The sequence below is a fragment of the Sprattus sprattus genome (assembly GCF_963457725.1).
Source record: "Sprattus sprattus genome assembly, chromosome: 13".
In the NCBI taxonomy this organism is placed as follows: domain Eukaryota; kingdom Metazoa; phylum Chordata; class Actinopteri; order Clupeiformes; family Clupeidae; genus Sprattus; species Sprattus sprattus.
The window spans coordinates 5,137,501-5,162,672 of record NC_137911.1 but is presented as its reverse complement, the minus strand read 5'-3'; the positions used below and the strand labels follow the sequence as shown (position 1 = coordinate 5,162,672).

The 25,172-nt window shown below is 38.6% G+C and overlaps 3 protein-coding genes across 4 annotated transcripts in view; all 3 read left to right on the top strand.

Annotated features, from left to right (window-relative positions):
• Positions 1-119: 119 nt before the first annotated feature.
• On the top strand, positions 120-4,854 carry napba (N-ethylmaleimide-sensitive factor attachment protein, beta a; the record flags this gene model as incomplete). 2 transcript variants are annotated; one of them, XM_080849885.1, is made up of 11 exons in its annotated part: positions 120-217; positions 657-736; positions 827-943; positions 1,272-1,318; positions 1,798-1,875; positions 1,966-2,021; positions 2,116-2,200; positions 2,296-2,400; positions 2,858-2,926; positions 4,345-4,395; positions 4,753-4,854. In XM_080849885.1, 11 exons carry the CDS (start codon positions 120-122, stop codon positions 4,852-4,854), a joined length of 888 nt encoding a protein of 295 aa, XP_080706011.1. The 2 variants fall into 2 exon arrangements, with proteins under 2 accessions (XP_080706011.1, XP_080706012.1); XM_080849886.1 differs by lacking the exon at positions 827-943.
• A 2,003-nt stretch (positions 4,855-6,857) lies between these two features.
• Positions 6,858-25,172, top strand: part of LOC308374003 (tribbles homolog 2-like) — a gene marked incomplete at both ends in the record, with an annotated part of 20,172 nt that continues 1,857 nt past the window's right edge. Inside the window, 2 exons of the mRNA XM_080849692.1 lie at positions 6,858-7,048; positions 7,229-7,655. Of these exons, the coding sequence (XP_080705818.1) occupies positions 6,858-7,048; positions 7,229-7,655 (618 nt within the window). The remainder of the gene's footprint in view (positions 7,049-7,228; positions 7,656-25,172) is intronic.
• LOC308373966 (kelch-like protein 29) overlaps positions 8,917-25,172 on the top strand; it is a 77,406-nt gene continuing 61,150 nt past the window's right edge. The window contains exons 1-2 of the mRNA XM_080849649.1: positions 8,917-9,144; positions 13,621-13,688. The gene's annotated coding sequence lies outside the window, so the exon portion shown is untranslated. The remainder of the gene's footprint in view (positions 9,145-13,620; positions 13,689-25,172) is intronic.

Below are 25,172 nucleotides of genomic sequence, written 5' to 3'. Positions count from 1 at the left end.
TCGTAAATACATGCAAATACAGCGAGGAGAGAGGACGGTCATCACAGCATCCTTCATCCTTGCTGCATTTCCAACGTCGCTATCTACGAACATATTTTCGCATTTTATCAGATATAAAGATGGATACCTCTGGAAAAGAAAAGGAGGCCATGCAGCTCATGGCTGAAGCCGATAAAAAAGTAAAGTCATCTGGTTCGTTCCTGGGAGGAATGTTTGGGTGAGCTTCTTTTTGCTGTACCTATGTAGCTACCTAGCTTACTGTGTTCATGTGAAAACATCGCCCACGTACCATACTCACGATTTTACATCGTAACCAGTGTATGAACCCATAGGCAAACTAGATACACTTGCTTTATACATTTACAGGGTTGCTACGTTGATGCATGATATCTGTCATCCCTTACTGATTGGGCTTCTGGTTAGCATTGCATTGCGTCGGGTACATTTCTTGCCAGTGGCTAAGATGAATGGTGATGTCCAATGTCAGACCACCGCAAATCTATTGCACAGACAGACTATAACCTTAAATCCATGCTTTTCCCCATATCTTATTGAAATAGCAAGCAATTCTGTCACTTGAAATTACTGTTCACTTTAACAAGGATTGTCACATTTGATTTGGTGTTTTTAATTATTATTTTTTTTTTTTCCGACAGGGGAAATCATAAGGTTGAAGATGCATGCGAAATGTACGCTAGAGCAGCCAACATGTTCAAAATGGCCAAAAACTGGACTGGTAAGCATCTGTATTATAATAGGATATATGCGGCAATGTATATGTCCTGTCGGGATGATAATGCATTATTTTGTTTCGCATTACGCCCAGCTGCAGGGAGCGCTTTCTGTCAGGCCGCACGCCTTCATATGCAGATGCAAAACAAGCTCGACTCGGCCACCAGTTTTGTGGATGCTGGCAACGCGTACAAAAAATCTGACCCGCAAGGTGAGAGAGGGCCAAATATGTTGTCATTAGCTGCAGACGTTCATTCATTGGATACTGTACTGTTGTTGAGCAATATGTTTTCCTTTTAAAAGGCGTCCTCCAGATTGATTAGAATGTTTTATGAAGGGTACTTGAACCATCATAGTAGTTTATATTTGGATAAAAACCCTCGCTTTGGATAAGCGTCTGCTAAATGCCTAAATGTTAACCTGCCTCATGATTACAGCAGTATTAAATGGCATCAGACCTGACACTACATCCACCTGCTCAGGAGAGTTGGTTGTTACATGAATAACAGTCTTTTTCCTTTCCCCAATGCAATCAAAAGAGGCTATCAACTGTTTAAATCAAGCCATCGATATTTATACAGACATGGTAAGACTCCTTTGTGGAGTTGACCCTTTGAGAAGGCTGTCGAGTGAATATTTGTTATCAAAAATGCCTTTTTTATTCGGTTTGTACACATGTTAATAGAGCATGTTCCTGCTGCAAGTCTGGAATGTGTTTTTATTTATTTATTTAAAAGAAAAATGTATTGAGCAGTTATTCTGTGAACTTCTCTGTGTTCAGTTTTGTTAAAAAATAAATCATCAAATGCAGAATCAAATCAATGAAATACATAGTACAATGTGTCAAGTAATGAATGTTAATTGAGTTGAAAGCAGTTTTTGTATTTTATTAACAACATTTTTTATATTTGTTCATTGTTTGAATTGTTTTGTTAACAATGAAAAGCATGCATTGTAGACACATTTTATATATGGGCTGTTATTTCACCTGGGACATGTTGGCATCGTATATATTTGGTGTTATTCTTGAAACACATTATAGTTTTGCATTTTGCTATCCTATAGGGCCGATTTACGATTGCTGCCAAGCACCACATGACTATTGCAGAGATATACGAGTCTGAGCTTGTAGACATTGAGAAGGTATGTGGTTCTGTATGTATAAATATGTAATTTTGTTAATCTTTTTCATGTATTTGATGAATTGATGAAAGAACTGGTTTTTTTTTGCAGGCAATTGCACATTATGAGCAGGCAGCAGACTATTACAAGGGAGAAGAGTCTAACAGGTGAAATTTTTTTTATGCTATTTGTGTGATTTTGTTTATAAATCAAATTAATATATTTCTAAAACACTTGGTGTATGATTTTTCTTGTGTGTAGCTCTGCCAACAAGTGTCTACTGAAAGTTTCGCTGTACTCTGCCCAACTTGAGCAGTACCCCAAAGCCATTGAAATATATGAGCAGGTTTGTATATGATGAAGAATCTCTGTCATTTATTTCAGTTTTTCATTTCTGAGTTTATTTTCACTGTAAGTGTTGAAATCCTTTTTTTCCCCCAGGTTGCAACCAACACAATGGACAACCCATTACTGAAGTATAATGCCAAGGAGTATTTCTTCAAGGCTGCCCTGTGTCACTTCATTGTTGATGAATTAAATGCAAAGGTAGATGCGTAGATTCACAATCACAGGGTATTTGCCAAAGAACAAGTAATACAAAGTGAACCACGCAGATACATCCGTACCTAAAATGATCATTTTAATCAGTGTCATTATCAAACTAACTGGCCTAGTGATTTTTTGGTGGTTTTAAACTAGGCTGACTTACATTTTTACCCAAGTTCATAACAACCTGATACAGATAAAGATAAGCACTTGATTTTACTGTAATATTGAAATGCTGTATTGGGAAATAATTCAAGTAGTAAATTGCAGAAATTCTGTTGCAATTGCTGAACCCCTAGGGTCAACTTTGAAAGACCTGAAATAAGCACAAACTGAAAACCATGAAAGAACATAGTATTTCCTAGAGACTTGTGAAACACAAAAATGTACTATTTAATTTTTTGAAGGGCTCCAGTACAGCATGCATTAAGTTTAATGTCACTTGTTTCTTTTACAGCTTGCTATTGAAAGATATGAAGGGATGTTTCCAGCCTTCGCTGACTCCAGAGAATGCAAGCTTTTGAAGGTAAACAAGTATGTTTTGAACAGATTGTCTGTATCATAGGTGGTACTGCTTCAACCCTGAACAGCTCTCTACATCAGTTTTTACATGTGTATTGTAGTTGATGACTGTTGACACATGGCAGCTTCAGTTTGAGTCCCCTTGACCCACAGCAAATGTGTAACACACAGATAGATGCCTGGCATATTTCTTCTACACAGCCACGGGGAAGAGGTAGAAATTGATTTTAAATTCATTTTGGGGTTTCACCTTACCTATGTAACCCTTTAAATGTGATGCTGTCAAGTGTAGGTTATTTACAGTGGCTTTCGTACATATAAGTACAATCCACAAGAGCAGTTTGTAACAAAAATGTCTGACAATGGAGATGACACTCTGTCAAAGGAAAGCAAAGAAAATCTATCTATGATATTAAAAGATGTAAATATGTTGAATCTCATCTAATAGAACACAAATGCATAGACTAACGTAGTACTGTGTATAACCTATTTGATTCTATATACCTAATTGTTTACACCTAACAATCAAAACCTGGAAGACAGTGTGATATCAAGTTTGTTCGATTTGACATGAATGCTTATCTAGTCCTGAATGGACTGGAAATGCTTGATGCCCTACATTTCAAACACTGCTTCAAGTTGAATTCCCAAAGCTCGCATCAGAGATAATTGTCACAAATGTGACATGGGACTCCTGCGTAATTCATCAAAAATACCTAGTTACTAAAATGACCCCAGTTACCCAGTTACTTGTCTCATAGGCCACCACATCAGAAGACAGTCTGGAGACAACTTGTTTAAATTGTGGATTAGAAGACCGTTGAAAATGAGCACTGTCAAGGCTATGCTTTCGAGGGTTTCCTCTAAGAGGACCTCTAGCTGCTGCATTCTGCAGAATTTTCCACATCCCTCTTTCCCCAGCTTGAGGAGTAGTTTGGATTGGTGATGTCTATGTTAAAGCAGCAGTAAGGAGTTTTTGTCTAAAACAAGTTAAGCTAACTACCTAAAAGGCATGCACAATTGTGCAAACATCACTAACAGCTCATTTGTCAGTTGCTAACATGTTGACCGGCAAACTAGCAAGACACAGCTGACAATGTCATGCTGTGAAAGCCTTTCTTACATTCTTGCCTCCCAGGCTATTCACCAGGCTGTGAATATATTAAAATATATGAACAGCTTTACAGTAGGACCTTCGTATAACACTGAAATTCACCAGTTTTCAAGCTAATTAGCTTTTATCAGTGTTAGCGAGTCTGTTGTCTGTTAGATAGTTTGTTCCCTGGTTTAAGACAAAAAATTCAAAATTGGTTGATGCATAAAGTTTGCTAAAGTCACTCAGACAAGCGGTTAAAGAATGAATGTGTTAATACAAATGTCTGGTTGACACGATTTCAAAATCACCTTCATCTTCTATTTCAGAAACTCTTTGATGCTCATGAAGAGCAAAACGCTGAAGCTTTCACTGAGGCTGTAAGTGACAAGCCATTGGCCATCATACAGTAGTTTGGGTTTGAATACTTGCTATTTGTTATCATGGGGTGCATCTGAAACCTGTCATTTATGGTTTAAGTGGTTCCCTGACTGCATTTAACATCTGTTTGTGACGTGCATCTCTTGCCGGTTTAACCACAATGGCGTCTCTCACAACTGCTTTACAGGGCATGGTTTGGTGGGCAGTTATATTTTTAAGCAAGTTTCTCTTATCTGAAAGAGTACAAGGAAGCTGATTTGATTATAGCATTGCATATATTGAAAATTATATCTGCTAATCTAAGATTTTTATAAGACCTACAGTGCAATACTTCATCCTCAATAATTTATCCTCAGGTTAAGGAATATGACTCCATCTCTCGTATTGACCAGTGGCTGACCACTATGCTACTGCGTATCAAGAAGACCATCCAGGGAGATGCTGGTGACCTGAAGTGAAGCGGCATACACATTACACAGTGTCATTTCCACAAACTCATCATGTTGTTTACGTGTGGCGATCCTCAATGCCAATCAAATACGAATTTTGTGGATGACTGTGTTTCAGGATTACTCAGCACCGTAGCTGATTAATGCTGAAGCAGACAAGCATCTATACTTTGAGGATATCCATTGTCAGTAGCCTAGAGGTAAAGCCATGATCCTCAATTGTTATAGTTTGCACAGCTAGTGTTGTTCTCGGTACCCTCATCCATCTAAGGGATGCATTTAACCTTTAAATTATTGGGACCTTTTTGCCGTTATCACTGTTATTGCTGTGTAATAACTGTTACCAATGGTCATAAGTGTCATGTACTCAATAAAGTCTTGCATGGTGTGCATTTGTCTTTTAAAATGTAAAAAAAAAACTAAAAGATTCTATGTGTCTAATGTAACTTCTAAGTCGCCTTTATTTTTATTTTCTCTTGTTGTGCCATTTTAATTTGTTTCGTGCCCTTACTGCATCATGGTTCATATATATATGACGAAAACAAATGCTGTAAAGAAATAGCTTCTTAGTTGTCTTAAATGTTTGCATTCACAGTTTAAATGAGATGACAGGTTAACAATTCAAATGTTTTATTTTGGTGAAATAATGAAACTTCTTCAGTGAAGTATTGATAAAATGTTTGACTTCTAGTGATTTAGTGACACGTCAGTCACAGGGCATGCTTGTGCAATATATCCATTCTTATTGAGATCATATAACAGATACACACTGTATGTAAAACTTAAGATTTAATAACTTCCTCTATTTTTCTGTTCTCTAATATTTTTGTCTTTATTTATGATCTATAAGAGTGAATGTGTTGTTAATCAAGATAATGAATGAAATATTCGTATTGGTTTGTAATCAGTAGCGTGAACAATGAATACACCCATACTCTTGCAGCGCTCATCCTCTGGATGCCTTTGTGATTGACTTCCAAATCTTACAAGTTTTTATCTAAGTTAAAATTAAGTAGGTAATCCCTTAAGAGATATCACCAGAGAGTTGACTAAAGCCCTGATCATAAGTGTGTCAGTTGTGAGAAAATCTATGTATTGTTAACATTTGAAGGTTGCGTAACTCAAAGCATATCAGATCTGACATTTCAGCATCTCCTCTTGAAGTAGTCTTGGCTACTGTTCAGAAGTATTCAAACGTGTTCCATGATTGTATGATGTGATGAACAGAATAAATGAGAATAAAACTCTAGACCTGAGCTAACTGAACTTTTCTGCACCAATCTTCTGGACCATAGTCACAGCAGACATATATCCCCATGGATAGCTAAGAGACATTAAGCCTTAAAAACTGAAACCAACATTAAAGTCTGTCATTGTCCACCCTCAGTATCAGACTGTACGTTCTATGGTTGTCTTTTGTAAAATGGCATTTTTTGATATTAGAACGTTAGTGGAGCAAGAGTTGTAACAATGTATCGGCAGGTCATCAGCAGTTGGATTCCGCTTGGTTCTAAGTACCCTAAGTTAACTCCAAGAGTCGGTCCATTACGCTTAATGAATACAGCTAGATTTATAAATAAGCAAAGTTACCCTTGTTAACATGGGACATACGAAGTTTGCGGCGGAAACGTTCAGAAATACAAACTTGCCTAGTATGGGGAAATATGTAATATTGGATTGTCTCGGAAGTAATATTTTTAGAGCCGCTAACGTGGACACCGGAAAGGAATTGATATGCAAGGTAAAAGACGGTTCATTTAAATCCGATCACAGAAGTTAAACGTAGGGCTTTGATAGTGATAATGTTTCATTATGAGAAGTAGCTAGTTACATTAACATAAACAGCATGCAATTAGGCTACAGGAAACAAATATAAGTTCATGTTTCTTATACTGGCCTCTTTCCTGCAGGTGTTTCACATCACTCGTTATTGGGAATCATTAGCCGCCCACTTTCAAGTTCCAGCTCACATAAATCTTAACCAAATTATTGACACAGTTATTGGGGACACGATGGCCTATGTATTCTTTGAATATAGTTATGGAGATCTACACTCTTGTCTGAGGTCCTTGAAAAAATTTCGAGAGGATGAAGCTGCCAGACTATTCCATCAGATAGTTTCAGCTGTTGCACATTGTCATGATAATGGTGTTATTATGAGGGACCTCAAGTTGAAAAGATTTGTCTTCAAGGATAAAGACAGGTGAGGCTTGACTGCTCCTCGGATTATGTTTCTGTGTAGGGGTACTATCCAAGCTGACAGAAAATACAAACATAACTTTGGTCTGATTTCCTGACTTTAAAAGTATTATAGTGGTGTAATTAACCTCACAGCAGCGTATTGTAAATGTACTGCTTATTTGTACATTACATAATTTTACAGGTGTTACTTAAAGCTTGACACTTTGGAGGATGCATACCTTATGGAGCAGGGAGTTAACTATCTGCCCAGAAAACACGGATGCCCTGCTTACATAAGCCCTGAGGTCCTTGAAGCAGAGAGCAGATCCTCAGGGAAAACTTCAGATGTGTGGTGCTTGGGAGTCATGCTTTACACCATCTTGGTGGGACACTATCCTTTTAATGCCATTGACCTCAGTTCCCTCTTACAGAAGATCAAACGTTGTACATTTAGTCTTCCAGACATACTGTCTCCTAAAGCAAAGTGCCTCATCCACAACATCCTTCGATCAGATCCCGTGGAACGACTAACAGCCAGAGAAATATTGGATCATCCTTGGTTTTCTTCAAATAATTGGAGTGGAAACATGGGAGGGGACATATCTGATAAAGAGTGTTGCGATCAGATGGTACCAAACCTATTTTGCTGACTGGGGAAACTGAGGTGTACTAAAGCTAGTAGCCTATATCTGAAATGCCTTTGATGAATGTCGTGTCCAAAGATTTCATGCAAAGACATTTTTGAAAGGGTAAAAAACATGCTCTTGCCCTCACTATTCACGCACATAAGCATGTTTAAATGTTTTTGACTGAACTAAGGTTATTTCACATATACCCTGATTAACAGTCCATCATGCTACCAAGACTACATAAGAGTGACACCTGTGAACAACTTGAAAGCACATGAGAGCACTAGTAGGCTTATAACCAGTAGATGGCACTATAAATACACTCTAAGGACAATACATTGGAGTTACCATGCACACTGGGTGAAAGTACAATTTGTAATATTTCCTGATATTATTTTGACAAAGCATATTTCTACTGCAATTGAAACTATTTTGGACTGCAGGCCTTGTAACTCAGGTCCAGAATGTTTGCATATGAGAGGAAAGGCATGTTCAAATGACCCACCTTGTGCAGTAGCCAAATAATGTGCTTGATGGAGACTGCATGGTTTTCAGGGGAAAAAAACATCTGATTGATTTTGTTTAATGCTTAAATGATTTGTTTGTTTAATATTTTGTTATGATGAAAATGGATTAATAATTAAAAAAAAAAAGATTTAGTAAACATCAGACTATTTATTTGTTGGCCAATACTTCAGCAGGGGCATAGATTAATGACATATGGGTAAGATAGAAATAGATTCAGTTCAATATGGTAGGCCACGCATGGAGTGTTACAGTAATACCAAAATATGTTATAACCATTATTATTAATAATAATAATAATAATAATAATTGTGGTTATTAGTATTGTTGTTGTTGTTGTTATACGTAGTAGGCCTAGTAGTAGTTGTTGTTTTTGTCGTTTTAGCATTTCACCGCATGTTCGGTTGTCAAACCGATTTCGGTACACATAAGCCATACCAACAAGAGTCGTACAGCAACAGAACTCGCAGATGTTAAAGTCCAAACACGGCAAAGCAACTGTATTGGCCGAGCAATAGGCCAGGCTCCTGAGTGGAGAGGTTTCAATAAGTTCCGTATGTGGGCGGTGTGGGGCGCTATGAGACTGCGTGACATAAACAGTAAAAGGGGAGGAGCGGACCAGGCAAGAAGCCGCTGTACGCTGTGTGTGTTGAGTACGTTTGTGTATGTGTGGCCAGCCTGTCGCCCGCTCCCATACGCCGAGGCTGAGAAAACAGTGGGAATTGGAGAGCTCAGTAGCATCTGCCAACAGTATTCACTTCGCGGACAATTCATTACTCAAATGAAGTAGCTGTGTGCATTTGAATGGGCATACAAAGTGACAGAAGCCGTGCTATCGTCTCATGCTAGCTACGTAACGTTAGTTTAGACTGACAATGAAACAAAAGCGTGCAATGTGTCAAGGGGAACATTCCACTTAAAACGCCACGGAAAACACAAGGACACTGGATCTGTAATTTAAGAGGTAAGATAAATGCAGTTAATAACAATGAATAGAGCTGCTACAATGTATGACTTAGGCTACCATTTACGTATTTGACGGTTTTACATAATTATCGTCATGAGGGGCCAGGTGTTTCTACTGCGCTAACGTAACTTGTATTATCCCCTCTTTAAAAGCTTTATTCGGTGTGCGCGTCTGCTCTGTGTGCGCGCAAGCGCTTAGGCTTAAACCTTTTCAGGAGAAAGGACTGGCAAAGGGTACAATCGTGTCCAACTAACACAGTGTGGTCTACTTCTGGAAGTATCATGAAGAAATGGCTGGCAGGTTTAAAAACCATACAAGTGCATGAAACAAATGCTGTCCACCAGCAGGTGTTTTCCAGATTATGTTTGCCACTACTTTCTATTGCCTACTTTCTGTTAGATTATAGACTATGCGTTCACATGTCCATTGAATTGATTTTGTAAGCCTGAGCATGCTCGTTAACTAAGAATTGTTGTTTCATATGCAGTTATGTTGGTGATTCTTGTTTATTTTGTTAAACATGTTGTCGCTATGTTATCAACTTCGCCAGTAGGCTTTAAGACCCCATGGCCTCCAGTGTCATGACACTCATTTAAACATGACCATGACATTTAATTTTGAGCTGACATAACCGACTGTAGTCTTGACTTGACTGACTGACTTGCTAGTCAGGTTAATGGGTATTTGTACTCCACAAAGTAGGCCAGTAATGTAGCGTTAACACAGTCATACTATTAGCCTACCCCGTGCTGTATGCAGGCTAATGGAGTTAAGTCTACTGTTAAAATGTCGCTTCTAACACTAGCCTTACAAATGTATTGCGCTTTAAGTTACACGAAAGACATTTTGATCGGACTGAAGATTGTAGGCTTTTTATTTACGTTTGAGTTGACATAGGCTATTCGTATTCCATTCACCAGCAGTAGCCTACCAGAAATTGATAGTGTCGCCGTGCTTTACGTTGGGGCATGACCATGAATTGTTTGTGAGGTTCAGTTGTGCTGCACAGTAATCAGATCACCGCACTTGAGAAGTCAGAAGTGGGCACAGTTTGCTTCCCTGTGTGGATAGAACAAAGGATCTTTGCCGTCCTGGTCGCACTCGGCGCGGCTCTGTCAAGAGCTCTGTGAACAGTACGATGCTGGAGGAGATGCACCTTTGTCCCTCTCCCCAGCTGCTCAGGTGCTTTGAGTTCATTATTCAACGGCCACAACTGCAGTGGAGGGCACCTATAGCGATTCTGTGTGAAATGGGATTGTCAGTCTTTCATTTATGTTCATTTATGAGAGCAGCATTTTCACCCAAGAAGGTTAAGGCCATCCTTGAGAGGGGACATTAATGTTAATTCTGGCCAGATTAAAGGACAGGGCCACAACAATATTAACATATCAGGGTAGTCCATGTCTGCAGGGATATAGTCACATTTCCTTAGATGATGGCTTCAAAACAAAGGCATTTCTCTATGCCATTACTGATGGGCAAGAAAGCACATAAAAACAGAACAGTCTACACTCAAAAGATTGGAAACTGCTTGTTTCAATTCTGACTCTCTAATGAGACTCCTAGTCTACAATTTTATTATGGCGTTTAGGGTTTTGCCTAAAGAGTTCTGGAAAGCAAATCAAATATTGTGATGTCCCAAACATTTACACTTTGCTAGCTAGATCTTTGCTCATGTTTTGTGATGATGTGAGAGAATTTAGGAATTTGTGTTTGTACCAAAAGCTAGCTGGAGTTTGTGCTACACAATAGAGAACTATGAGATGTGAGAACACATATTGCTGCAGAAAGCATGTCATCAAAATATTCTGAATGTGTGGTGACAGTGTGGTGTTTTTGTGTCTCATAAATCATCTGTGGGATCACCTCTTGGTCACACTTCTTACAATAACAGGTCCTTGCTCTATACATAGATTAGGCCACCTGCAACACAAGCAAAGCAAAGGGAAATGAATGGAGGCATATATATATATATATATATATATATATATATATATATATATATATTTTAAAGCATATTACATTTAATTCAGGCTAGTTCATATTACATCACACAATTATTGAATGTATGTCCTATACTTTTATAAAATGGTATTGATATGACCAGTTGTCTTGCCTTTATTTTTGCCATGCCATAAAATAAACTCCTGAACAAATTGAAAATATTACAGTTTTTGGTCATGAGCCATCGGAGTGTCATAATATGTACATGGATAGTAGCTTGTGTTAAATAGCATAAACATTATTTATAAACATTTTCTATAGTAAAAGGAATTCAGATTATGAGCACCGGAATACGCAATGTTAAAATGTAAATAAATCAGATGAACTTGAATAGGTCATGCTTTAAATAAAAAAGCTAGACGGCGCAGTAGACTCATTTCCTGGATGTTTGGTTCTGCTCAACCCCCGCAAGACACACACACACACACCAAAGAGCAGGACTGTGTGATTGACCATCAGATTTTTGCTGTGGTGCCCCATAAACCAAGCTGGGCTCCCTTACACAAGTCATACATCCAGCTGCTTTTTAAATGGACTTCTTTCAAGCACTACTTGGGACTTACTTTTGGAAGGGAAACTGTATCTGCGGTGTCTCTGCTAGGTGGCCGATCAGAAGATAATGATTGTTGCACTGGATTTAGATGAAATAATGTAGGCCTACTGGATATATTTTTTTCAGCTTAATCTCTGTCTGTCACATCGGTACAGAACTGTCAATTCCCACAGAAAAAAAATGTGTCCCGTATCCCTGTAGTTAAAGCTGAATAGAACATATGTTGACACAAAGGATACTCAGAATAGAATGCTATGAACATTTCAAATTATCTAGATTATCTAGAGTGCTATGAACATTTCAAATTATCTAGATTATCTAGAGTGCTATGGACATTTCAAATGATCACAATATAAAGCTAGTTTAAACCAACCACCTTAAACCCGGCATATAACCATATTACCACAAGGGTAGAAGAATATTTCACCCTAATGTCAGTGTTAAATGTCATTCTGGCTTTGAGCTAATTCTATTGTGTTCATACAGATTCAGTGGTGCATGGAGACATTTATATATCTGTCCACACACATTGGTAGAGTAGAACTATAATGGATTGAAGTATACTTGAGTTACTTAATGATTGTGGTTTAAGACGTTATAAAATAAGTATGTTTGGAGTTGAAAAGTGCACTGTTGTGTTAGCTCAGTAAGTGTTGGAATATCATCTGTGATACCGGACAGTTTGCATTTAAAATTAATTTGAACAAATCTTGAATAATCTTGAATAATCTTAAATAATTTTCTACCAGTTTCTGAAAATAAAATAATAATCAGCAGGACCATGTGGTTTTCAGGTTTAGTATTCCTTCTGCAATAATATGGTACAGGTATGAATAATTGTGCACTGCTCATAGAAACAAAGAGATACATGAACTGTTGAGGTTATCCATGTGAAGGAAAAAGGAATACATAAATAAGTATTTGTTTTTTTGTGGTCAGAATATGCAAAATGGTAAAAAAGTTTTTTAGTTTGAGGAATCAAATGTTTGTAAGCAGAATGAAAAGTGATGAGAAACCAGTTATTTCCAAACCATTTTAAGATGAACTTTATTATAAACATATTTATTTGAATTATATTTCATGGCTTTAGCTTCTGAGTTGTCCAAATGCTGACTCCTCTGTGCCAGAATGACTTCCAAAAAGCCTTTAAAATGTAAATAATGAGATCCCTTTCCAAAAGTCTAAGGAGGGCCTTAATGAGACCAAGCTTCTCACTGATGACTAGAACGGTGCAGCCATTAGTTCTCCCTTGGTCGGAGGTGTCGATCCAGCTGCATCTGATGGATCTACCGTGCAGCTCGTCTCCTTGGTACAGGCAACTGTATTGCAGTCACTATAGACTGGGACTAAAAAGTGCATCGATTGCTGGCAGTAGTGTAGTGTTATAGCTTTAGTGTAAATTAAACAAGCCTGGAATAATTCAGTTTTTAATGCTAAATGCTAAGCTTGAAATTTCATTCACCAATACCGTTTGGTGATAGTTGCCTTAGTCCTATAAAACCATGCAATGGTTTTGTTTTGAAATGATTATGTGTTCTCACATCTTTGCTATGAAAATGTCAAATGCTTGGAAAATAGCATGCAGCGGAGACGGAGAAGCTGCATCTGACTAAAAGAAAAATGATGTTACTAACAGACCCTCTGAAGCATGTAATCATCTCTCTGTATTTTCAAGAGTTTTTAATCCAAATTAATGCAGAAAACTGTTTTTGTTTTTGATTTCACTCATAGCAGTTTTAATTAAATACATCCATTTTATTTTTTAAGATTGGTCTTTTGTATTTAATTATGTTTTGTAGTGTTCTATTAGTAATTGTAATCAAATCATATTTTAATTTAATACATGATGTAATTCATTAAGTAATGAAGTATTTCTAGGCTCCCCTCTTGAATTTGGACTTTTTCTATTTCAACAGAAAGGTCGATTTGGTGGAAAGAAGAATCACCTTGAATTGTAATGTGATTCCACTAGAGACTTCATTCGGTGAGTATCTCAGATGACTAATTAGAACTACAGTATTATCACCCTTAGTCGAGATTAACTTCTTAATTTCTTCAAGCTTTAGGTGATAACAGTAAAGGTGGAAGGATTAGTTTAGCTAAATTGGCCACAGTAGCGCAGGCTACTGCTATTTGCTCCGTTTCCTTTCCACCCAGATATGACAAACGCAGGCACAATTTGCTGTTATAGCTGATTACAACTGCCAGCGGATGGCACCGCTGTAGTGAGGTGAGGACTCCTATGCAGCGAGACGCTGATGATGTTTAATGTGTAAAACGGTTCAGGAAGTCCCTGTCTGGCTGATTCGGCTAATGGAATAAGCAGGACTGTTCCCTGAGCTCCCCCTAGCCCACCGCAGAAAGACCTTTTCATTTAGCAATTTCTGAGGCCTCGTAGTGGATTGTTGTGTTTGGAATCACAGTGCCAAAGCCAGTGCCTAAACTGGCAGACTATAGCGCTGTTATTCGGGAGGTGTTGGAGCTAAGTATTAGGGGGCGAGCTATCATGCTGTGACCCCTGCTGTGCTGGAGGACCCCCGGGGGTTGCAACCTCTTTGCCTCATCTTAAGACAGCTTAATTACTGTGTGTCACCATGTATGGACACAGATTACAGGGCGCTTCTAGCCCAGAGTGAAATGTGTTGTGTGTTTAAGGAAATACCAGTGATTCCAGATTTTCGTAGGATGTATTTCATGCCCTCCTCTATGGTTAAGATGCAAATGGGTCTGGAGATCTTGAATCAAAAATGGATGTTGTTGGTCCTTGCATTATCGCATGTGTTTTGTTCCAGACAGATGATTGAAAAATAGATATTTTTGTCCACGGGTTAGTTTATATAAACTGGAAGGAAACTGCACAAAGTCACCTCTTTATTTGTAGGCAGGTGGTTATTAGGATGAGTGATGTGCAAAATGTTTTGTTTTTTGGTTCTAATTACGTCAAGCTATTTTTGTTTGTAAATGATGCAGCCTGGTCAGCTCTGACCCCCTTAGGCTAATGGAAGTTATTGGTAAAAAAGTGATAGGCTTCCGTGTTTGTGACGGAGCACTTAGAAATCAACAATATCATTGACATTCTGCCTTGCTGGTCTGCATTAAAAAGACTGTCAAGATGTAATCCATAACTGTCAAACCTCATTTCAAACTGCTCAAGAAATGAAAAAGACATGTACAGAAATGTTGCTACAAGATGGACTTTGAAATTAAGAAAATCCTATACCAAATATAAAAAAATTAGCCTTATCTGTATTTTCCCTATTAGAATACTGTTAATGTTAGCTGAAATAAGATAACGTTTGCCAGCTTTTACATTCATAAGATAAGATTTGCATATTTTTGCTGAATACATTTCAAATAGTCAAGGCCGAGCAAGTGATAAGCTTCCTCAGTGACCTTGTGCAGGCCAACACAAGCACTTCGATCAACTGCCACAGAGGTTCAGCCTCACCTTCCGACACACAGGACTATGGTGTCACCTTCCTCAGCTCAGGGTGACGCCGCCAGGCAACACTGGTCATTATGAAGAAGACAGCAATGAGAGAATCCTGAATCCCACTGAAACCTTTTAGTGAAATCTTAAAACACTGGTCATTATGAAGAAGACAGCAATGAGTGAATCCTGAATCCCACTGAAACCTTTTAGTGAAGTCTTAAAAACACTCACAGCACATTTAAGTGGGGTAATAGGAGCTTTTTTGCATGAGGCAAAATCTGAACGTTGAGTGGCTATGTGAGGTGCCTGATTTCTTTGCTTTAACTGATGTCTCTGCTGTTAAATGTGGGCTGTCAGTACATTCTATTTTTATTCTCTGATCTAACAAGGTACAGTATATTTAGCCATATATTTTTGGCCATGACTTGAGGCATTTTATTCACATTAGTCCCTCCAGTGCTGACAAGATTGGAAGAAAGGACTGAAATCAGTAATAATAGTGTGAGTGATATATAAAAAGAGATTTAAAGTATATTTCTAGGCAGATTTAACAGACATGTCCATGTCCATCTGTCACCAATCAGATTTCCATTAGGCAGATAGTATGCCATGAATATGGGATATCTGGAGTATCTCCATGTGAAAATGGAGACAGAATGGTTTGATATCCATGTGAAATTCTTCTGCATCAATGAGGCAGCTTAGCGACAGAACGCATAGACATAAGCATTCACACACATGCACACAGGTTGTCATGTCAGCCTGTCAAATGCACCTTATTGATAACCAGAGAGGATTTTATGTAGTTATTTTTGGACCTTTCCTCAGAGATAACCTGCTGTCAGAATTGATTCACAGCTCAACTGCTTTGGAAATTACAAAAGGCTTGGGAGTCCTTCAGTGTCAGCTTGTATCACATGTTGATGGATGCTTATTTCAACATAGTTTTTGTCTTGGCAGATTGTCCTTCAGTTTTTTTAGGAATAAACAAAGTTATTCAAATAATGAATCGTCCACCAAAATCTGTTGAATATCGAGAGATTCAGGCATCAGAGTGAAAACTCATCCATGGACTATGCAACAAAACAAAAAGACATTAACTAACATAGGGTAGAGCTTATCTTTGTGCAGAGTTTGGTCTGGTTCAGGCTGCAGTTCAACTTTTGCTTTGATTTGTGTCAAAAGTGAATTTAACAAACTAGGAGGAAGCCATGCTACATCAGTCAAACCTTATTGGTCCATATGACATGACTGATGAACTGGATGCAATTTTAGGCAAGTGCACAAATATTTTGGCATGTGTTTACCGCAATGCTTCTTGATACAATTACACTTACATTACTTATTTAACCATACCATATGCCTATTGAACCATATGCAGATAAAGTACTCCACAGCATGTGTTTGTGTAGCTCTGTGTGAAATGACACACTTGAATTAAGCTACTTTTTGAATGCATGGTGGTTCGGAAAGGTGCAGTCCATTAACTAACCCTAAAACCACCCTGAAATCCTCATGTATTTGAATGGATAAAAGCAATGTTAAAAACAGTATCACACAGCTCAGTTGAGAGACTTTTATGTTAACTACTCCATAACTGGAAATTTTACAGCTATTCTTATGTATTTTATACAGATAAGCGCCATTAAACATATTTTTCAGCGTATGGCTGTGTAGAAAGATCTAGTGCAATTATGTTATTAGGTACAGCACTACACTAGCATAGGCTTTCAAGTAGCTAATAGGCAAAAGCAACTGACATGTAATGGAGGATTGGTTGATTATGTATTCAGTTAGGTTACACATAGCTTGTCACACCAAATGAGAGGTTTTGTCAAGTTGTCCAATTACTTTTCGTATAATCTTCAAATTCATTTTGATGGAATTTGGTCATGTGAAGGACAGATAATCAATCCTGTCGTTCTATGTAGTTTTGTGGTTTAGATAGAACACCCTTCGAAAATGTAAGAAAAGCACAGCACGACATCAACAACTATATTGCCAAGTGTAGTTTCCACTAACTGCCTAGACTATTCACCACTACTACCACAAACCGTTGTTTTGTACTTCCTGTTGGAAACAAAAATGTAACAACAACCTTTACAGCTAGATTTATCACTGAAATTCATTGGTAATGGGGGCCACTCCTTTCAGTGATTTATTAATAACCCACAAATATTTATGAATTTATTTGGGTTGCTTATCACGCATCATGAATTAAGAATCCCACATAACATATCCTCAATTAGTTGTAGTTGAATATACGATATATTACCGTTATCATTTCCTATCGACGTTTGCATATGCACTGCATCCAACTAATTTCTACAACCGTTATCTGATGAAGCCTAGGTCATTGTGACTTCAAAACCACATTCCCAAAGTAATCAAAATTGTACTGTACTACCCGGTACTGAGAGGGTGATCATTTGTACTACCCTGTACTGAGATGGTGATCATCTGTACTACCCGGTACTGAGATGGTGGTCATCTGTAGTACCCTGTACTGAGATGGTGATCGTCTGTACTACCCTGTACTGAGATGTTGGTCATCTGTAGTACCCTGTACTGAGATGGTGATCGTCTGTACTACCCTGTACTGAGATGGTGGTCATCTGTAGTACCCTGTAGTACCCTGTACTGAGATGGTGGTCATCTTTTCTCTGATGAGCAGCATTTCAAGGATGTCCAGACACAGGTTAATGATATGACAAAGTACACCCTAAGTTTGGTAGGTTTCTTACTTCTTTGAGTTCTTCACCTGTCAGGATGACCACAATTGTACACTTGAAAAATTCCTCATTTCTAAAAAGAACACAACTATGTCATTCATCTTGCACAAAAGAAAGAAAGTTTTGTGTCTTGTGCAGTAAGTCCTGGTATTGAGCTGGCATGTGCTAAGGTTCCTTGCTCATGTGAGGGCTTTAAGGAAATGTGGTGTGAGTTGAGTTGCGCTCCTGGCTGTTGGATGCATCACTGCACTGCAGGGCTGGCCCCTAAGCTGGTGTGACACTCAAATACGCTTTAAAATGAGATTCAAGCTTCCTAAACTTTATTTGCTGAGGAGAAAAAAAAAAGTCAAACTTTAGGCAAACTGATTTTACTTTTTGAGGCAAACTGCATACATTTACCTCTGATACATTTAAAGATGTCTTTTTCAGGCTGTCAGTAGATTGCCAGTCTCGTGGGGCTAGATGTGACGTGGCACTTTGAGATTAGAGTGCAGGTCTGCAGACAACTCGTTGAAATTGTGGTGTTGGTAGCCATTCTAAGAGACTAATAATGCTGAGCTCCCTTCTAAAACCCATCGGTAACTTGATAAAAGAACATCTGACTTGCCGTTTCCCGCTTCTTTAGGCTATGCTTTCGCAAGGCATTAGATTGGTTTAGAATGTCTCATGGCCATTCGTTTTTAATGTCCCACAGCATGAAGGAAGCGCTTGGCACCACTTATGTACCTAATGCAAGCCACCCTGATGCTGAATTGCATTGCTGACATTCCCTCCATAAACCCCTAATATTGTTTTCAAGGGCAGTTATTGTCTTGGTAGTCCTGTGTGCTGTCCTGTTATTCCCAAAGTGTGCAATTCAATTAAAAACTGTTGCACCATTATTTCTTCTTTGTTCCTCACATTCTTGTGAATTTGGAATTGCAAATTAGGTGTGAATTCCGGAGCCCAGGATTGGATCTGGTCTCGGAGCAAGAGCTCCTGGGTAAAGGTTAATTGCTTTGCTAATGTTATTGAAGCTCCTTCTCAAAGTGGGTCACGCTCAGCGCTTGAGCAGGCAACCCTTTGTGAAGTCAGCTGTTTCTAACTTCATTCCAGACGAGATTGAGCGAAAGGTGCCACACATCATTTTCTCTCCTCAGCACTAAAAGAACGCTATCAGTAGATGGAGTTCCCTCAGTCTGCAGACGCCATTGCCTAGGGGCTATCAATTATTAATTTGATGTGCTGGCGATGACGTGGAGCCAAAAAAATGATTGTTTGCAGGACTATGTGTGATGACAAAAGTGCAAGAGCAAATTCACAGATTGATGGCAAGGATTTTGTCTTAATTATTCAGGTGTCTTGAGAGCTTTTGCTGTCCATGTCACTGATATTTGACAAGTAATCACCTGGCAAATTGTGAGGTTAAGTGGTAGTGAACAGTGAGGTATGAGTGATGAATACGTATGAATACTAACTTACTATGGTCCCACTATCAATGTTCTTTCAGAAGGTTTTGGTGTAGGCAAATCTTGATGTGGTTTGGTGCAAGTAAAGAATGCCTGGCAACCACCACCAAATCCTTTTCCATAAGTATTAAACCCCTGGTTCAGATTGGACACACTTCTTCACTGAACACCCCTAATAATCAGTCTCTGTCTTCATACCAGCAACAGTTGCACAGTCGTTCAGCAGCAGTATGGTGCAAATAAAGCTGTTTTTTAATATCCTTCATCATATCTTTAGCTATTCATTAAGTGTTCAGACCATAGGCTAAACAATCACCCACCACACCCTCACATGTATAAATCTACTACAGTATAAACATGATCTAAAAGGGCAGTAAAAGGGAAATCATCAGTTGAGAACATATCTTAAGGCATGTTGTTATCAGTGTAGACATAGTTATAGTTAATCAAGTGACTCATCGAGCCAAATCGTAAAACATGTGCCCTTAATACAAAGGCTTTCATAAATAACATGCATGTAGTGTGGTGTTTCCAAGAAGGAAGTAAAGGACCTCAAAGTACTGATTACTTCTCGCATACTGAAGTTGTGAAATAAGGATTGTTAATTTTTTACACTCTTAATTTGCCATTGTGTAAAGGCTCAAAGAAGTTCAAACTTCTGCTCTGATCCCCCTCTGTTTAAAATCTCATGGATAATGCTGCACAGTTTTATAATTCATATATCTTTAAATCTGTAATAGTAGCGTCTCTCAAACTGTACACTCACACATTACACTAACACTAACATTTACTACACTAACATTAACACTAACATTTAGTTATCTGACTGTAGGTGTTGTAAAATCAACCCAAAGCAATGTACAATGCTGATAGTAGTACAATTAGCTGATAAAAAAAAACAAAAAAAAAACATTTAAAGCAAACTTTCATGAAGAATGTGGTTTGATAATTAGTTTAATATTAGTAGTATGTTGTATAATAGTACTTAATTTCATGCAGTTAAGGCATAAGACCATTTTGATTAAATGACTGCAGAAATGTCTTAGAACTTTCACAACCATGCTACTACAATGTATAGAAACAAAGTTGAAATAAAATGTCATGCCTTGATTTTAACTTTTGGACGATTCCAAAATCACAAGTTCTGGTTAATATTCTGAACAGTAATCATGAGCAATCCTGTCCTATAGTTGAAAGGAAATTGATCTAAAATATGATTATTGAAAATGTGTTCACCATTCCTGGCCTTTCTTCCCCAGTGTTCTTCTCACTTAAATGACCCATCAGTAAACCTATGCATGGCTTTTATTTTGAAATGCAAGACGCAAGACGAAAGGCTGAATAAACAGTTATACTTAACAATATGTAAGAAGTTTAATATCATGTCCGAACACTATTTATTGTTTCACAACCGGATACATTTAACTTTTAATGAGAACAAGTATAGGTCCAGCTATGTTGTGAACGTCAAGCGATTGTCTAATGCCAAGCTAACTAAGCCATGACACTGACACCTGACACCAAACGAGTAGGACATTAAGCAGTGGCAGTGGTTGAGACAGACTTTGCATAACCTTATAGCACCATCAGGTGACCAGAACAAGTGGAAAAAAGTTGCAATTTAACATAGAGGCTTATTCTATGCAGTAAATAAGAGAATTGTGAAAACTGGAGGGACTGATTTAAGCGTCTCCCGACATAATGTGCTGCGGCGTAGCTAAGCATCCCACCTCCTCCCCTTTCTCCTCCATCTCCCTAGTAGCTTGAAGTTCTCAATAGCCCTCATCCCTATCCCTATAGCGATCTCCATTATAGGGATCCCTGGACCTTGGCCAATACAAGCCAAACATGCTTATTAATAGTATTCTAAATGAAGCATCCTGATGAGCAAACAGATAGTGAAAAGTGTTTTAGAGATTGGTGTAAAATAAATTCTGTGTGGGTGAAGCATATGTTTCAAATTTGGACATCATTATCCACTTTATGGATTCCCTTGATATGTTGTTTTGTTCCAAAAAAAAATCAATTAAAATAATTTCAGATTTCTGTGGTTTTGAGTATTTTTAAATAACATCAGTTATGTTAAAGAAACTCATTGTATTTGCAGTATAACTGAACTTATTGTCTTGCTGTTGACAGAGACAGTAACCTCTGCTGTTGTACCAGGGCCATAATAGCTATTACCTGGACTGCCTTGCTCAGTCAATTTAATCGAAAGAATGTGTCTATGGCCTTGTGGTCTTTCAAAGAAATACCTTCAATCTGTCATGACCTGATCAATAGTATGCAGGCTTTTTGATTACTTTGATTACTTTGCTTTGGTTCACACCCTGCTTTTTCCCTCCACGAGAAAGACTGCTACAGCTAATATGCTCTCCTATCTTTCTGATGCTAGACTTATATCTCTCCGCAATTTGTTTACTTTCTCTATTTTAATAGGACAGGATGACGAGCACACTAATAGACCGTGAGCAGACTGGGACTGTTGTGTGTCTGGCTTCACCGTTGCGTAAAATTGGCCAATTGTGAATGAAAATCAATCAGAGCTGGGCGGCAGGGCGCAATATTTACCCATCAGACAAATCAAAAAAAGTAAATGCGAGCTTAGCTTTGTGTACAGACAGTTTATAGCTGGCGAGGTAATTTAATTTTGATTGAATGCACTACCACAACAGAGGACTGTCTGTTTAACATGCAATGATATCTCAGAGTCTTAACATAAGTGTATTCACAGTCGGCCTAATAGCTAAGACATTGCATGGATTTTAAAAATGGAATGGGTTGAAGCTGTGAAAATACATTATGCCATAATGCTGGCCCTGGTTGTGAGCTTTGGCAAAAAAAAGAGAAAGCGCTGGAAGAGTCTTGAGGGGTAATGAAAGTATTTTCACTGTTTATGAGTTCAGTAGTGTGTCAAGGTTTCTCACTTCTTCACTTCTTCAATGTTATAGCTTTGTAGGGGTGATGGAATGTGTTAACACATTCTCAGCCCATATGTTTTCACTTGTCCTCAAGTATTAAGAAGAATTTCTTCTTGTAAAAATCAAAGGTTTGAAACCACTGAGGCATAAAAACCAGACCAGACTTGACAATGAAATATGGATCCTTTCCCCCAAACTGTTGGAGACATTGATACTTCCTGCATACAATCATTTTGTCATTTTCACTATTAACCTAAAATTCACAGACTCAGTTTCTGCTTTTGAGACAATTCTGCGTTTTTTTTTTGCTGATACTATAGTTCATGAGTACAAACAGTGCTTTTGTTTCATTGGTTGTGCCACCTGGCGCAGGTCTGTGAGCGCTCGGCGGGTGGTGGGAGATGAAGGGGTTAAAGCCGTGAGAGTGTTGTGCCCTGGCGCTGAACTGGGCTAGTAACCTTGCCGTGCCCTGCACTCTGTCTGACCCCGAGATGACTCAAGATGGGTAACCAACCGCAAAGTGACATGATTTCTTAATGAAATATTTAGGGCGTTTGGGGAGCCCTCCATGTTGAAGGCAGGTTTGATGTCTGTGTCTGTTTAGGTGTGGTAGACTGTCCCGGTCCTCTGCATCTCTCAGTGTTTGTGAGTGAGAAAGTGTAGTAGAACGTCTCTCAGGTCTTTATTTTTCAAAGAAAACATCTGGTATAGGGTGTGACTTCAGTTCAGGAAGACATTTGGCTTTCAGAGAGTGTCCCTACTAAGCCCCATAGCATTGAACCATTTATTTGTTCCATCGATACAAGATAAGACATTTATGGCATGGCATGAACTAGGACTACACTGTTTTTAAGACCTATTTATAGATAAGACTTTTGCCTCTTTTGGGCAGTTGTCAAGACAGTATGACTTTTTTTCAGATTTCTTCAGGTGATGCATTTTGTGCAGTGTCAAGTACCAAACTTCCCATCTATGCCACCCGTGAACCCTTTGGATGCCTTTCTCTCTGTTGACCCATTTGCTAGGGGATCTATTTCAAGATTGTACAAATGAATGTCGGGTCTGGACTCTCCACCTTTGGCTGCAGTCCGGGCAGCCTGGGAGCAGGACTTAGGTCAATGCCTTCCAGATAGTAGCTGGGAATCAATTCTTAGACAGGTACACGGATCCTCTATGTGTGCACGCCACTCCCTGATACAGTTTAAGGTTGTGCATCGTGTCCATCTGTCTAAGGTAAAACTTTCTAAAATATACCCAAATATTTCAAATGCGATAAATGCATTCAATAAAGTTTGGTCAGTTTTTTTTTCTCTTTCTTTTTTTCTTGTATTGTTTCTATGTGTGTTTGTGTTGTTTGGGGTGGGGGATGGGTGGTGGGAGGTGGGAGGTGGTGTCATTTAAATTGTATACTGTATACATGTTTGTTTGCAATGTGATGAGAAAACAATAAAAAGACCATTGATTAAAAAGAAAACATCTGGTAGCTCTCAGCAAAATGTGCTTAAAGATACATGTTTTTATGGCATGTTCTATTTTTACAGTATCAAGGTGTATACATACCAGTGGAATGGGGAAATTGTTTCTTTGGTGCTGAGCAAATGGATTAATGCTGATATTATTTGGTTTCACCATATAGCACATACAGCTATGGATATATTGATCTAAATAGGCATTTATAATTGGAGGCGAAATGGGTAGCAAATTAATTTGTATTTTCATCTGGATTGGGGAGTTCTAGTCATGCTTCTCTGAATGTGTGTAAGACACTCCGTCTCACATCAAATGACTCCCACTCCTTCAATCCCACAGCAGGTCTACAGAAGTCTACAGGCAACTCCGAAGTCTCCCATGGTAGCCATTATTCTGTGCAAAATAACAGCGCACATTTTCCACCTACTAAGGGTTTTCCTTTTGAAGTTGCCTAGGCCATGGTCTTTAATGAATTTTGTAGATGACCAAGAGTGTCTCAGTTTCTTATTTTATTTTTAGATGCAGGTGCAATTGCTGTTAAATTAGCGTGAAAAAAGTCTCCAATGAGAAATGTGACAGGAGAAGATAAGGGCTTATGCATAGGCTGTTGAGGCTGGTCTGGTAGCTAGCACACCAGTGGTGCCACCAGTCAGCTCGTCTCGCGCCATTAGGCCACAAGTGCTTAAGTGTCTGTGGCAGGGGAGACGGAGGCTGGCCACAGCATCGTTACACCAGCAGGGTCCTGCTGATTAGATCTGCCAGGTGCGAGCAGCAGCGAACAGATTTCCATGACCTCTAACAGCATCTCTTACCCCAGGCTCTGCCTGCCCCGACCGCCCCGAGTCACCCCCGCAGGGCCTCATTTCAAAAAGGTTGCTGCCTGCGTGTCGTGGCACTTCCACAAGTTTAATTCCAATTAGGTTGCATTTATTCCAAACTTTGAGAAGCTTGCTCTCTCTGCCCCCGGTACTCTTTATTAGCATTGTCCTTAAAATAGCACTGCCTTGATGGTTATTTTGGACATGTTCTGTTCACACTTAGTTTCTCATGCTCTGGTGAATACTGCTTTGGTATCTGGGTGTTTACTTTAGCAACATGAGGGGAAAGAAAGGGAAACTAGAATGAGTATCATTTTTCTTTAATGACTTTGCTAAAGGAAAATAACATAAAGAGCATCGTTTTGAAAAAGTTTTTTGATTGTTGTTCTATATTCAGCTCTGTTTAATAATGGATATTGCCTTAAACTATTTAGTTTTATTTATTTCAGCTGTTCAGTATTAGAGAACCTGTAAGGTGTTTTCACTTCTGTTTTACCTGAAAGGTTGTAAAAACCAAACCGGCAAATGTTTGATAAAATGGTTGATATGTAATGCGGAATTAAAAGTGAAGATATGATTAAGATTTGTATGACCCTACTTATGGCCAGAAAGTGCTGATTAAACACCTAAAGCATAACTAAGCGAA